Here is a 16,323-nt window from a genome sequence, read left to right as displayed (position 1 = left end):
ATTTTATTCTAAACTGTCAGAAAAGTGTCAAGATCTGTGGTGACATAGCAACATTAACATATTAACATACTGAAAACATATAGTGCCATACAGTTATTCAAATCATAGGTAAGTCTGGGATAGTAGACACTTTGTCATTTTCAGTGTTTACGGATCCATTTAAAGTAGCATGCAACACTCGCTGATATCACGTTGTTTTAAAAAAAATGTGCATGTGTGTACATGAACCCTCACAGGCTTACGGGTTTATAATATTCTCATGCAAACATTTTAAACTAACGGATACCAATGCTGCAGTTTATATATTAATAAAAAGGAAAAAACAGTTCATGATGCCACTGATGTATTAATTCCAGTTTTCTGAAATCTTGTGATGGCACTTATCTACCATGATCATTATGACCAGGTACAAACTCATGTTTTCTGGAACTGTTTGTTCCTGTGTGCCACAGATTAAAAAAAAATAAAAAAAATTCACAGCATATGATTTGTGCTCCTTTGCACACACCAATGGCAAGATTTGAAGATGAAAGTGCTTACATTCATAATGAGGCTCCTCTCTGCCATCATGAATGTGTAGATACATTCAGTATGCTTGGACTGGGATTTTAAAGAGAGCCACAGACTTCATTAAAGACCATCACCTTAGGAAGAGATCGCATGAAATGCTTGTGTAGGTGGAAATGTAATGAGCTCCCTCAAACTGAATGCACACGTGCAGTCAAACACTCCCTCGTGCACATACACACTTACTGTCAAGAATCATCCACACTTCTCCTCAGATGTGGCCTCACATGGCCTGACGTGTTATGTAACTCTCCACTGACAACGCGCCTTGACTTTCTGCAGCACAGACAGGCTGTCAGTTACACAGCTGACTGGCAAAAAGCAGTAAGATGACTTTTTTAGAGGTTTGCTTAGCGAAGCTACACTAAGGCTGTGACAGTTCCCTCAGGCAACTCAGCATTAACCAGTAAGTAGTCTTTCCCTCAGCGTATTGCAAGTCAGTATACAGTTGGTAGAACCTATAGATTTTTAGAAATGCAACACCAGTATGTTTTTTTGTTTTTTTTTAAATCTTCTGTCCTTTTATTTTTCTTATTTCCTACTCAATGTCTTGCTGAGTCTATGACTTGACAACACATGACAGCTAATGCCCTTACAACACACACTGTTAGGATCAGTGCTCTTCTAAGGACAACCTAAGGAAATCTATGGTTTCTGTTTAAAAAGAACGCAAGTCTGTAAACCTACTGTCACAGATTTTGTTTCACCGTAAACCCAGCATAGAGTTTGAATGTAAACTCCTACCTAATTTTTTTGTAACTGCTTGCTAATTTAACACGCGAGTTGGACCATTCAAATGCTTGACTTGAATAAACGAAATATGCAAATTGGTGAATTGCTTTTTATCAAAGTGTATACGGAGAAATAGGTTCAGAATTATTCATTATCATTTGTTGACCACATAACATTTCCTCTCTTGTAATCACTATGTGTAAATGTTAAGTAACATCTAGGCTTGTATGGTGGGGGTCTTTTGTTAATGTAAAACTCCACTCAATAAGCACTTGACTTGGTTTTACAAAAAACAGCTGCAAATGGGTTCTGATGGAGGACAAACAGTGGCCCTGAAATGTACTGTAACACAAAACATACTACAGACATAACAGTCTACACGATAACTATTATCATAAAAATATTTTGGCACAGCAGTTGACACACAACCATGTAAAACACACTGAGCTGTAAAAGTGTTTTGTGATGCTTCAAATTGTTTCGAGCATTATCCAGTTTATTTAGAATATCGTGGCATATTCATAAGCTCATAAGCTGAGATGCCCTAAAGTCTAAAACTAGAACAGAGGAAACAATAAAATTTCCCTGCACAGTGGCTTGAAACACAGTTAATCCTTGCAGAAATACACATTAAAAAATAGTTAAAGTAAGACACCAACAGTCTCACCCAGATGGCTTAATAAACTGCTGTTCACTTATCAGTGCAAAAGGTAGCCTTTGATGTCAGACTTTAACATGCCAGGTAAAGGTCTGCTACCATACATCTCACTTTCTTTTTCTTTGTGTTTCTCCATTGCAGGTAGTACTATGTAACTGAGACTGATTCTTTTTTTTGGTGTAAACAGCGTGTCTGCAGCGGTGTGTACACACACGCCGACGCACTTCCTTTATCTCTGAAGTTGTGTGAACGTCTGGCACACGATTTAGAGCACAAATCACAGATACGCCATCTATGCTCACAGATCGCATATTCTGCGCATGCTTAATTATTATATATGAGCATGTTTATCAACCGCGAGTAAGGATTCACTGATCAACATTTTTGTTCCTCTGAGCAGGGTTGAGCTCTGAAAAGCTCAGCCTATGATAACTCCCATAATATATTAAAGCCTTTCTGAATTAAATGTCTTTCATAAACACATGCAATAACTACTCTATTTATGTTCATCACTTTTGAGTCGCTTTGGATGAAAGTGTCTGCATATATAATGCAATAAATATACACACCATCTGTGTTGCCTCAGCCTCACGCGCAGTGATAAACACATGATCCTGTACCCTACCATGTAATAGTCATGAAAGGCGCTACTTGGTTTGACAATAAAGCAATATTTGATGCTTTGGGAATCAGAACAGAGAGAGATATGAGAGAGAGATGGACTGTACCTGAAAGACATTCTATCTTTTTTCTTAATTTTTAATCACAGTAAAGCATCCACAGAAGGGCATCTTTTAATCATCTATTTATTTTCCTTTTAAAAGCATAGATGTTTGAGTCACTGCAGTGATACGCAATAATTAAAGATTTTATATGGTGTACATTCAGTAATGGCAAAACTTAACAGGCCCCATCTTCCTCATCTAAGGAAATGTTCCCCAACTAGTTTGATCACAATGAGCAGTAAGGTAGAGATATGCCTCAAATCTGCAGGTATTTCACTGCTACAGCACCGTTTGTGTTGAGGGTTTATTAAGAAGACAAAAACAGTGCTCACACACCATGCTGCGTGTTTTGAGTTTAATGGATAAAACAACAATTAGTTCTAAAAAAAACTTGCAGGACAGGATTTAGAAAATTATATAAAGCACTCCTGGTGCTTTGATCAGATTGGAGAACTAAAGATCTTCATCTAAAAAAAAAAAAAGCAGGATCATTACTTTGGTACAGGGGAGAGTAGGGCTCGGTGAACAAGTGCTGCACTGCGCAGATAAGATGGGCTTTCAAGTCCTAAAACACAAGGAGAAATTTCCACTCATTATCGCAATTTTTCAGTCATTTTTTCAGTCATTTTTTCATGCATACTCTAGATTCCTTTATTCAAATTCAAGAAGGTTATTGAGAATTCAATAAAAAAATGTCTAGTTTTCCAAGATATATCCTTGAAACGTCCATACTGCTGTTGTGCTCAAATATATCAAGTACGAGTGGACAGTCTTTCGTGCGGCATCGTCCTCACATTTCCGGTGGGGTTTTCAGTAAGGCACCATTGGATTATTCCTTAAGATGAAAAGCTGCATGTCAATCATGAAGGAACTAAAATGTCAACATTCGTCTCTTTAGTTAGTGCGGACTGGCTGGCGGATGCAAGGCATATAAATGTATAATGAAAGACGAGTAAAGTATAAGAAAGCAACATTCCTTTAATGTTGGCACAGGACTGCTGCCTTTGGAGAACCACAGTTCACTGTTGACGTTGCAGTGTTTTTAGCATCAAGGATCCTTGATCTGATGCAGATTTCAGGGTCTCTGGAATTCCAACCAGAGATGAGCACAGATGCATCTATTGCTTCCTAGGTTTGAATATATTTGTGTGTTTGAGAAGGGGTGTCCAGAGTGCTGCTACCTTAGAACAGGCTTCCATTTCCTTCCAGCTCATAAAAAACTTTGTTAAACTCCCAAACCTCTGATACAATCATTTGTTCCAGTTTGCAGCATACTTTCCATTTGGCTCAATTACTAACACAGCTGCAAGTCAAGTTGGCAGGGCCCTAATGAGAGTTTGACTCTCTCACAGAATGAATGCGACCGTTTGGCTTTGTGTGTAAGAGATAAACACACGCATGAATGTACACACCCTGATGATTGATCTGTGCTTAAGTGTTTAAATCACAGGAACACAATCTACTGAATGAATGTGCATGGGTACTCATCGTTGATGCTCCATCAATAATCACAAAAGCATGTGGGTATTTTCAATCTGTGATGTGTCTTTTTCGGTTCTCTGAATCTAAGCTTCACGTTGCTCTTCAGTTGAGGTTTTCAATGATGGCGATCTCTCGCCGGTCGGCGTAGTCTGGGCTGAGCCCGTTCAGGTAGAGGCTGCCGTTTCTCACCAGAGCCCCTGGTGTGGGACTGAGAGACATTGTCAAGTTTGGGTAAGCCTCTCTGTCCTCATACAGGTTGGCTGACAGCGTCCTCTTGCCAGGGGTCATTTCCTGGTTGATGGATGCATTAATTCCCAGCTCGGATGACAGCTTGCGCTTGATGGACGCAGCCCGCTGGAACTTGTCATAGATGTCGACACTGAGACGCCTGCGGGTCTCTTTGAACTCTGCAGATACGTTCGCTGTCCACTCGGCTGCATGTGCGCGAAACTCGCCCACCTGTAGAGACAGCGTGAAGATTGATGTCCGTTAGTGATGTCTATTTATTCTTCTTTGCACGTGTGCTCAAGAAATACAGTTGTGGTTCTGTAATTTAACTGTATCAGATATAGTTCAACTGCCACAACAAACACAAGAGTATGCAGTGTAATTAAAATCCCGATCGAAACCACAATCAGTCATTGAAAATAATTATGAGCCAGCATACAAATGCACTAAAGGTATGCATTAATTGTCAGACAGGGTATTTTGATAGAAAAGACCATAATATGTGAACAGCTGACCCATTGTTAAGAGTTCATACTCGCAGTCATGAATGACATGTCCATTAATCTACTCAGGCAACTGTTGAACAGCTCCTCCCTCACGCATTTTTCCACATATCTTGCCTGTGGTCAGTTAACAAAGAACACAGAAGAATGAATTTATTTGTTATTTGGAGTGAATGTTTTTCTGTCATAAAGGCCCGCAGCCGACGTGGAATATGTTGTGATGAAATTTATGGATTTGATGTGATGAAGCATTTTTCCAGTGTTTTGGCATCTGATTCATATTAAAACCTGATACACTGATACATTTTTTATTAGGTGATTATTATTTTGTATCGGGGATCATTTACTTCAGAGACAGAAAATAAAGGCTGAGGGTTCTCACAATACTACAGGGTTTAGTGATTTGCATTGAGATTTGCACAATTATAAGGCACTGATGGCTGCTGTTAAAAGACTTCTCCTCAGATATTTTTGAAGCAAAGTAAATAGAAGACATTTGACCTAATGACACAGGCCTCAGGAAGCTATATTATACCTGATATTCAAAGTGCATTTACAGTAATGGAAAGGTTTCCCTCTAGTAATGCATTAGGCCCCCTTCTCCAGACCGTTTATTTATTTATTACCCTATGAGGTGAAGAGGAGAGTGAAGAGGCACTTGAATTGAAATTTATGGCACATGTGTGAGCACATTGGAGAAAGACACTCCTCTCTGTCTTCTCACTTCCTCTGCCTGCTCGTCATCACCCATCCTCCCCTTCACCGACCTCCCACTGAAAAACCTTTTCTCTGGGTAATCTAATTCTCTGCAGACCCACAGCCTCCACAGCTGTACGCTTAATTATGCCAGTGGAGGGATTGAAAAGAGTTCCATATAGCCACCAATCGCACTTATTTATGTCACGCAGACTAAAGAAATAAGACACGCATGTTGTTGGTTTAAGCAGGAGAGTAAATGTGGATGTGTAGCTGCCACCACCATTTTCAGATGTAAAATGTAGACCTGCGACAGCAACAAGGTATCTTATTACTCAGCACTACCAGACCTCCGGGGCAAGATTGTATTTACTTCACAGAACACAGCTAGGATTTCTTTATCACCTCCAATTCATGCCTTGAGGCGAAAACTGAAAAACATTGGGGTCACGATGGGTCTATTGCCATGAGTTGGTGACACACCTCTGAATCACTGCATATGTCTTTCCTCTTTGACAATATTATATTTGTTGCTCATTAGACTGGTGAAGATGTCCTTAAGGTTCAACTTGATGCCGCAGCTGGAGCATAAGAGGTGAATGCATGAACAGTTACATGAGTGAGGTTTCCGAGAGGGTTTCTATTTCCAACAAAGATGAATGCTACAAACTGATTTGTAGGCTGCAGAGCTGCTTTTAAACTCTCACTATAAACACCCCCAAACTCCTTAAAAAGCACCTTTTTGAAAATCTCTGGAACACATCATCCACTTTATGTGGCAAATGATGTGCACAGGTGCAACAGTAAGCCAGGATCTGCACTTCAAAGATAGGTTTCCCTTCTCCCACTTATGTCACTCTGGCAAGCCATTACTCACATCACCGCTTACCTCCTCTTTAGTTTTTTTGGAGATGACCCGGAACCAATCTCCGATCATACTGAGCACTGCAGCAAAGTACGCCAAGCCCACCAGGATCCAGAACCACACCACAGGTTTGTAGTAGTCGAGGTACTCAAGATTCTCTGTTCCACCAGCTGTACAAATGAGACAAAAAGAGGGCTATTAAACCTGTTCACATCCTAATTTACCAAACAATCCTTCTGAGAGAAAGAGCCAAAGTAATTTGAACTGAAATTAGTATGTTATTACCTGGTGCAGCAAGCTGAATACAGTAAAATAGCTTTATAACTCCATATAATGAGTTCCCATTGTGTTTCTATTTTGGACAGTTGTGTCTCACTGACTTGCCATGACCTTTGAATGGCCCTCTGCACGATGCAGTTCTTAGAAATAATTCTTTGTTAGAGTATATTAAAAAAAAAAAAGTGAGACTAACAAGTAAGAATAGAATTGCCCAATTTCACATTTACAACAGACTATGGAGGAACTTTTGTCCTTTCCAGTAAATCCAAGTAGTTGACATTTCTGCTCTAATAATAAAGCCTAAGTATTGCTTAAACTATGATGGAGAAGGAACAGTAAGAGTGACTGTATACGTAAAAAGTGCATTAACATGTCAGACAACCACCAAGCTTGTGTCTGGTATCAAAGATGAATGGAGGACAATGTTAAACCATTCATAATAACAAATATAAGCCGTCAAAGCAATACAGATATAAAGTGTGTAAAGGATGTAGATATCTGACTTTTTTTTTACTTAATAAATGGATCTCTTTGTATAAATCTGCCTTTGAACCTTTAGAAACTTTGACCTTTCCAGGAGTTAAAGGGATTTCAACAGGACATGTCAGCCTCTGGAGTTTGTAAGTGATCGTGCCACCAAAACAACACTTGTTATGTTGTTGAATAATGACTCATTAGTATGTGTTTAAGTAACAGGAGTCAAGGCTGATTAAGTTACTGTAACTACCAGGGGTTGATGCAGGTGCAGTTATCTAATCTATAATCATTAACCCTGCTCAGAGATGTTTAATCTAGCAGGTAATTCTTTGTGATTTTTCCCATCTGTCTCTCGCTTGTTACTTACCAAGCAGGTCAAGTAGAACTAATATGACCAACTATACACTCTCACGCACGCACACACGCACCAATAGGGAAAGTCATACATCAGAACGAATGCATTTTGTTGCTTGTGTCTCATTTCTTGTTGCTCACGTTCACATACAGAGTTTTTACCAGGGTAAATTGGCACATTTTACCATGTGCCAGGATATCTAACATAAAAAAAAAAACTACTAGGTCTCCAAATGACACATAGCATCTCTGCTGTTTAATCAGGTGGAGATCATGGAGCTGAAGCAAGAGTAGAGGCTTTCATGTAAAGCTGGATAAAAGTATTTTATCGTTGTGAAAAGCATCAGTCTGAAACGTTGCACAGAGATGAAAATCCTAAACACAGAGTTTCAAAGAGACTGCAGACTCGGGAGATTGTTGAGTCTCAATTGGTGTTTGACTCACACCTCTGATTAGAGGAACTTTAACTTTCTGTTTTAATCTGGAGTAGATGACTCAGAGGAGGCTGACTCTTAGTGGCTTTGCAACATTCAGAATGATTTGAATTAGTCGATGGTGTTTTTAGCCATATTCAACCAATAAAATGCTGATTTCCATAAATTGGTGAAAATGTCAATATTAACACCATCTGTTTCATCAGAGTACCGTTAAAGGAAAACATTTTGTTGCAGTCAGAACAAAACCTTATACTTCCATTTCTGTGTCATTACAAATGTCTTTGGTCACCCTTTACGTATCTGAGTTTTTAAATACAGAATAATATCAAATATCTAATCAATGAGACATATTAATAGCCAAATATGAGACAAACTCATAACTCCAATGGGTCTCCAAAATGTTAGTAAAATGTTTGCCTTGAACGATACACTGCACACAGCTGATGGTAAACAGTGAGGAAATCGTCTTCATCAGCTTTGATAATTCAGTGTTTAACTACTTTAACAAGGCAGGTGTCACGGTTTGATGGTGGAGGTGAGGAAGGAGGACATGGTGCAGACACAGAGCGAGAGCAAGGAGGCAAAAAAGAATCAAAACTATTTATTTTAAAACAAAGCACGGCAAAGCCGGAAAAACACCGAAACGAAACATAGAAAGACAAAAGTCAAAACGCTGAATTACAAGCACTGACAGACTGACCAAAATAGAGAGTTGAGAAACTGGGAGTAGCACGAGGGAGAGTAATGGGGAGGATCTGGCAAAAGCTGAGAACAAACCGGGAGACTAAGTACTGTGGGGAGAATGATTGGTGAGTAACTGCAGCTTAGGATAAATTAACACAGGTGAAGGGAGTGGAGCTGAAAACAAGAAAAAAATGATGATGACAGCAGGTCAATTTTCAAAATTCTTCATGATAAGTCAAGCCATGTTTTTTTTTTACCCTTTGTGAAAATCTGTTCAAATCTCTTTCAAATGGCAGACCAATATAGACCATCCCGCTAATACCAAAGTGATGGAAAAATTCTCTCTAAATGAATGATCATGTTGAAAGTGTCAACTTCAAATACTGTATCAAAAACTATACTGTTTATCAGAAAATTCTTATTAATACTGACAAAGAAGATTTTAAGATATTACAGTTTGTGAAAAGAAAAACTTAAAACAGGAGCTTAAGTTTTTTTTATTTGACAGATTATGGTGCTGAACATACTGCAGGGATTCAAAATGAAAAACTTAAAAAATAAAAAAAAACATACCCTCAGTCAGATGACCTTTCTCTCCGGCGACAAAGTCTCCAAAGCCGATGGTGGTGAGGGTGATGACGACAAAGTAGATGGACTCAAGTGTGCTCCAGCCTTCGATGTGCTTAAAGATGACAGCTGGAAGGGCCACAAAGATGAGGCACCCGAACAGGATGAAGAGCAGCGTGGAGATGACTCGGATCTTTGTCTGGCTGACTTTCCACTTCTAAGAAAAGAATTGTTGATGTGAATCATGGTCTCAGAAACGCAACTTTCAATTAAATGAATTGAAATAAGGCTTGAGAGAATTCAGACACTCAGAATAAGCGTGAAAGCAATTCATTCAAACAATGAGCCCAGTTTTCGGTGGTAGATGTGAATAAAAAAGAAATAAGTCACGTTGTTTATAGTATTTGTGAACTTTTACTCTGTACCCACCCAGCCTGAGATGACCCTGCATGCCTGTCACCTGCTGTAATAGCAATGACGTTATATTTCACATTCAGTCACAGTAGCAGCTATCCTATTGGATTCAGCACTGTTACAATATGTGCAGTCAGCTGTAACTGAGCAAAATTAGAGTTTGATTTAAGCCCCGGAGTCCCACTTTTCCATTACATTTACAGTGCATTAGAATATATTCTGCTTGCAGCGGATGTCTGTGCTGCCTTTCCACTTTAGGTGACTGCTTACAGCTTGTTCCCTATGTGCCATGCCCTTTTCCTCTCCAGTTATGTAAGTCCAAAGCGTAGTGCATGTGAGGGGTAGTATAAAGAGCAGGCAGACCTCAGATCCCCATCTGTGATGTCTCATGCCCTCGCGGCATCATACAAAAAGATGGAGTACGCTACAGTAACATAGAATTCGATTTAAAGAGATCTACACAGAAACCATACAACACAGAAGCAGCTGAAAGCTAACTAACTAAAACTTGGTGTTGTTTTATTCCAAAGGGACTTATGAAACTGAGGTTGTTCAGAATCTTCACACACAGCAGTATTTCAGCAGTCCATCTATTTTCATTGTTTGAAGGAGCCTCCAACCTCTCTCTTCCTCCCCAGAGAGCAACAGAGCCAGCAATGAATCAAGATCATAATCATCCTGTTGCTGCCAGGCATCTGGATTTTGAAGAATAGATACAGTCGCTGAAACTAAACTTGATGCCCTTACGCTGACGTCAGAGACTGATTCAAGAGACGTTTATCATAATTTTTTCTTAACGTTACCAATAGAACATTCTACTTTCCTTTGCTACTTTCGTTTTAATAATTTCTCAGTTGAGTGAATCTAAATCAAATAGTTGTTTTGTGTAACTCTGTTTGCTGGAAATATTCAGTTTGAACAGAGCATTAATTCCACCCAATACTATGTATGTCTATGGATACAAGTGGTCTAATCAAACTAATTGAATATACAAGCAAACTCCCTGTATGATGTATGATTTGAAACCTCACATTTCCTGGCACATGGAAGCTCTGAAACTAACAAGAGCACAAACTCGTGGATGAAAAGAGACAGTTCAGCATTTATCTGCATCTCCATTCAAAAAGTAAAAAAAAGGCTTGTTTTCCAGGACTGCTGAATGTCTTCCCCTCCTGTTCTACTTGCACTTGTATGACTTTATCTTATAACATTAATGGAACAACCAGTTTGAAAAATAAACTCCACAGAGTAGACAACATAACTACTAAAAGGGCAACTTTTTAATTCATTCTATGGTGCTGATGGAAAATCCTTGGCAGTCAGTTGCTTTTAGATCTAATTCTTACTGACTTTCAGTGTGCAGTTTTCTTTTGGTTGAATGGGTCAGCCTTTAAATTTCCAAGCACTTTTTAATGCTTGACGACGAACCACCCATTGCTACATCCATTTACTTAATGGTAACAGCCTGAAGTGCAAAAGACAAGAAAACTCCCCCGGCTAATCTCTTTAATGAAGAAATATTTCTCTAAAACTTCTGCCATTTGCTGAGATCAGCTTTGAGTACTGAAACAAAGTGTTCTTTTTATTACTGTCCAGGAGTCTGTGTACGTGACAGCCTTACAGCTCTTACATACTGGTGGCAGAAGTCTGAAGCAAAAGCTAACTTTTGCTTGTTAATGTCAATCTTCTGCCTTTTTTTCCTAATGTTATAGTGAAAGCAGCGAAGCTTTAATGCTGCCTTTGCACAGCTTTGGATAATTAAGTTGTAAATGGAACGTGATGGTACATTTAAAGAAGTAGAAAAACACAGGTGATTCACACTGTGATGTTGCTTCTTCTCTGTCTGCTGCTCATCTTGTTGGTTTGGCTTCCTGGTTAAAGAGAGTAGGCGAGGATGGCAGGGAATAGCACTTATTTGAATATATCTCTAACCTTTCTCTATTTTTTTCCACCCAAGCATCCAACTGTCAGTTTGATCTGAGGCATCCATTGCCTTTGAGATATACCGACTGTCAAGACTGAAAGATCCATTTTTGATTTATCATGAATTCACAGCAAACCAAACTCGCTTGAGCTTTAGGTGTGCGATTCCCTTTTTGTCACTAAAAGAGACTAATACAAACTCACTTAGGTAATGTATCTCAGTCTCACCACAATCATCTTCTCCACTTTGGCGATGCCCTTCCCAAATATAGTCCCCAACTGGTCCCCGACACCAGCCAACAAGAATCCAAATAGAGGAATCCCCAGGAGAGCGTAGATTATACAGAAGATCCGTCCTCCTTCTGTGTGAGGAGAGATGTTCCCAAATCCTGAGAGAATAAAGACACAAGCAGACAATAAAACTGTTCAACAGGCAGATTTTCAGCTAGGTGTTGAATTAATGAGTGAATATATCCTATGGTAAGACTTGAATTAGTTTGAACAAAAATGTGATGAACCACGTCAACAAGATCTGAAAATTGTCCTTTTGAATCATAGGTGCTGTAGTTCAGTGTTGTCTTTTCTTTGAGCTTTCCACTGTGAAGGCAAAGACTTTCTTCCCTCATTTTTCTGTTGAATACTGAATGCAGTGAGGATGACAGGATGATATTTTGACATTTTGGAGCTGGAGTCTGTTATTAGGAGGTTTGCTGTGGCATATGTCTTGCAGTTCTGCTGTGTGGCTTACATTGCCAGGATGTGCTGTTCAGACAGTGTTGGCAGCACAGAGCTTTTTGTTACTCAGATGTCACTGTAGCACAAACAGTATTTAGGCTTAGTTTTTGCTCAAAGCCATTTTGTTTATGAATAGATATATTAGTTATAACTGAAATTTTTAATGATGTGTGCACATTGTGCTATGACATTATCTTATTTCTAGCTTATTTCCATGATCCTGAGAGGATATAGATGCAGATGTAACTGCTGTGATATTACTATAAGTGCAGCGGCATCTGCATGTGAGGACTGTGTTTGTGCAGAGAGATGGTGCTGTCTGAGCCTTATATCAAAGCTATGTTGTGCTATGAAACCCTGTAACAAATTGCTGAAACATCTTCTGTCATATCTAATAAAGTCACCACAGGCTCAAAATATTGTGAGGGAATGTAAAAGAAAATCAGTCTTTTGCTTCATTGCAGGCGCCATTAAAAAGAATCCCCTGATAGACAGGAAAACTTTTTCACAAAGCTTGACTTTGCTATTTTACCAGTGCCGATAGACGCGGAAGCTTGTAGCTTTGATGAAATTTCCGCGGTGAGAGATGTTGCCGTGCGAAGGCTCTGACTCCCGCCACAATTTATAATTCACAGTCTCTGTTCTCAGGCAACTCTGACATGAATGATAAATGAAAAGATATTAAAGCGAGCTCATCACAGACTTTTTCTTTAACTTTGTACACTAACAAAAATTTAACATAAACCTGACTCAACACATTAGACAACACATACTATCAGCTAATGACTATATAATGAAATACATGCACTTTCCTTCATTAATGCTTTCATCTGTCTCTGGAAAGGAGCTGCAGGGTGCCTTCAAAAGACTTTCCAGTTTCAGACTGGAACTGGGTGACACCTGATGTGAGGAAAATCGTCAATCAAGTCTCAAATTTCATGATCAGTTCAACGGGAGACAGGATGCCAAACTGTTTTCTAACACCTCTAGGTTGAACCTGTCGGGCAGGCGACAAACAGGAGCTCTTTAATTTCAAGTCGCACTCAGATAATTTCTCTCAGAATGAAACAAATTAATTCCTGTTTATTTTCACAGCTCATCTTTGAATTTTATCTCAGTGTTATAAAGTAGGTGAAGCTTTGATTGGCTCAGTAAAAGAACGTTAGTGGCACAAGGTGCATACAACTGTGGTATTTATCAGTGAAGGTGGCCAGTGTAGATTCAAGCATTTATGAGAGACATCTCTGTCTAAAAAGTCTGACTTGTTTCACATTTCTCTGTTAACTTTTCTCTGACAGGACTTACATAAAAAACACTCCAGTTCTGCTGCTCTCCAAGTTCTTCAGCGAGCTTTGTACCTGAATTCTACATCTGCTGCTTGAATAATACATCTGATTTTCACTGTGAGGGCACTAGGTCTTCTCCCTTATGGTGGCACAGAGTACACTATGTGTTGAACACATGCAGAGTGAAGGCAACTGTGGTGGACGATAAGAAAAAGAACTTGTTTGACCTGATAAAACTATACAGGAAAATGAAGTGACTTGACTTTCATTAGTTAAACAAATACCGAGTAGTGTTTTCATTTGCAGTCAAACTCTATCATGGAGTGTTTGGTGATATCTAAGTTAGATAATGAGTAAAACACTGATTTATTGTAGTCATTATTATTCACTGATGTACATACCTATAATTAGCCATAAGGATTTGTCATGATCACAAATTATAGACATTTTCTGGACTCCAGTCATTTCCTGTTTTATTTTGTTAACCACTATGTCATCCTTATTTCACTTCCTGTTAAGTTTCCCACCAGTCTCAGCCACACCTGGTGGCCATTAGTAATGATTGTCTCAGTACCATTTATACACCTAGCTTTCCAGACCTACCTTGCCAGATTGTCTAGGTTCCTGTTTTCCAAGCTCTCTAGCGTTCTCAAAGTGTATGTATACCCGTGTTTGACCTTTTTCCAGTGTTTTTTTTACCCTGCTCTTGCCTTGCCCAGTTTGATACCTCTGCCAGTGGTTTTTTGACTTGGACTGTTTTTTGACTCTGCCTCTGCCCACCCCTGCCTGTACTTTTGCCTCGTGGATTGCCTCCCTGTGTATGACCTCAAACTTTTTAAAATTTAACGAGAAGAAGACAGAAGGGATGGTGTTTGGTCCCAGTGGCTCCTGTGAATCCCCTCCTGTTGACTTGGGCCCCTTGGTGCAATACAGGAAGCCAACAGTCACAAACTTGGGTTTTAAGATGGACAGTGATTTTAAATTGGACCGGCAAATTTGTGCAGTAGTGAAGTCCAGCTTTTTTTTTATCTTAGGGTAGCTGGCAAAGATGAAGCCCTTCCTCACACGCATGCACTTTGAAACAGTAATCCACGCCTTCATCACATCACGGCTGAATTACTGCAATGCACTTTTTCTTGGAGTCAGCCAGTCCTCCCTCGCACGTCTCCAGTTGGTCCAAAATGCTGCTGCTCGCCTCCTGACTGGAACACGTAAGAGGGAGCACATCACAGATTCTGTTAGCTCAATCATTGCTGTACTTTTTGAGTTCTCAGGAGATGGAAGGATGGAGGTGGGGGAAGCATGATATCCTACATAGTTGTTTTAGTTAATTTCATTAAGAATAGAAATCAAAATAAAGGGGGGTGACAATGTGCTTTCTACAAGTACAACCAATTAAAGATATCTGACAAATTAATGTTCAATCAATGCTCTCCTGCTGAGCTTGTCAAAGCCAGAGAAACATACAAAATCTGACATTCCAGATCTGTTTTCCTTTTTGTCTTTGTTAGGCTGAGATCTGACATAAAATGACACAGTGGCTTTAGAAATAGCTTTTCTAAACATGACTTCTTTGCATAACAACATGAAGGCCACAGAACAATCAGGAAACATTATGATTGCCCACAGACATCACCGCAATTATATGCTGTTTACTCTAACAGGCATCAAAGATAAAACCCACAGACCACCAGGTTGAGATTTCTGCAAAGCTTACCCAAAACAGAGGAGATTTAGCCGTTGCAGCATATTTTAGTTTTGAAAAACAGCAGACAAAACAAATCTATGTACTCTAACACTAAAGCAAGTGAGCTTTCCTATTTCCCTGCACTAGCAGCTGAACCATCACGTTTAACGTCATGAGAAAACACCACAATCCCCTCAAGTCAAACCACAGTGAGCCCATCATCTGCAAAGAGAAGCTCAATTTATGTCAATAACCAGCCCGCAGAGGTGAAACGGCTCAATCTCTGCGAAAACCCACAGTGCAGATCTTTAACCGATATGAACAACTCAGACAAAAGCAGACACATTTGCTAGTGGAGGACTAACCCCATTTTTTACAACATAACTGTAAGATTTCACGACTCCATAATGAGCTCCAACAGAAGCCTTGACACATGAAATGGAGCGCAACAGCCCACCAAACAGACAGCTGATATGTTAAGGTGCTTGGATGTGTACATGGGTGCTGTTGCCAGTTTCTGCAATGCCTAATGAGCAGAAGAACAAGCACAAGCTGATCCAGTGCAACACAATCTGGAAATGATGCTGGTGATGGGTTTGCGCTACATGAACACTACGGTACTAAAACGTTTAACAAGATCATGCCCTGTCTAAACAAGGCAGCCATTCATCTGAAAAACAAGTACACTAAGCTACCAACCATAGATCGAAATCACTTCATCACTATTTAGTGCATTTCATTTTTTAATTAGAGGGTAAGCTTTGACAGGGTGCTAGATATGTGAAATGAAGCCCAACAGCCCACTGAACAGACACAGTGATCTGTCAAGGTCCAATTGGAAGAGCCAGATGAGCTGTCAGAATGTGTGTGTGTTTGTGTGTTGGGGGGGTGCTTGTGTGAGCTGTCCATCTTTTACTGATTAGTAAGACCTAACAGCTGCAGCTGACACACACACACAGAGAAAGAGAGCCAATGGTGCAAAGGAGATGGGAAGCATGTTGGTGTTTCAGGCTGTTGCTTTCTG

The 16,323-nt window shown here is 39.6% G+C and overlaps 1 protein-coding gene across 1 annotated transcript in view; it reads right to left on the bottom strand.

The window, feature by feature from the left end:
• The window catches only part of kcnk2b (potassium channel, subfamily K, member 2b), a 28,366-nt gene continuing 12,043 nt past the window's right edge, over window positions 1–16,323 (bottom strand). Inside the window, exons 4-7 of the mRNA XM_075459350.1 lie at window positions 11,820–11,980; window positions 9,261–9,471; window positions 6,481–6,626; window positions 1–4,623 (exon numbers count right to left, since the gene is read on the bottom strand). Of these exons, the coding sequence (XP_075315465.1) occupies window positions 4,267–4,623; window positions 6,481–6,626; window positions 9,261–9,471; window positions 11,820–11,980 (875 nt within the window). The 3' untranslated portion in view covers window positions 1–4,266. The remainder of the gene's footprint in view (window positions 4,624–6,480; window positions 6,627–9,260; window positions 9,472–11,819; window positions 11,981–16,323) is intronic.

Source organism: Odontesthes bonariensis, chromosome 24, assembly GCF_027942865.1.
Source record: "Odontesthes bonariensis isolate fOdoBon6 chromosome 24, fOdoBon6.hap1, whole genome shotgun sequence".
NCBI classification, from domain to species: domain Eukaryota; kingdom Metazoa; phylum Chordata; class Actinopteri; order Atheriniformes; family Atherinopsidae; genus Odontesthes; species Odontesthes bonariensis.
This window is presented reverse-complemented; position numbering and strand designations above follow the sequence as displayed.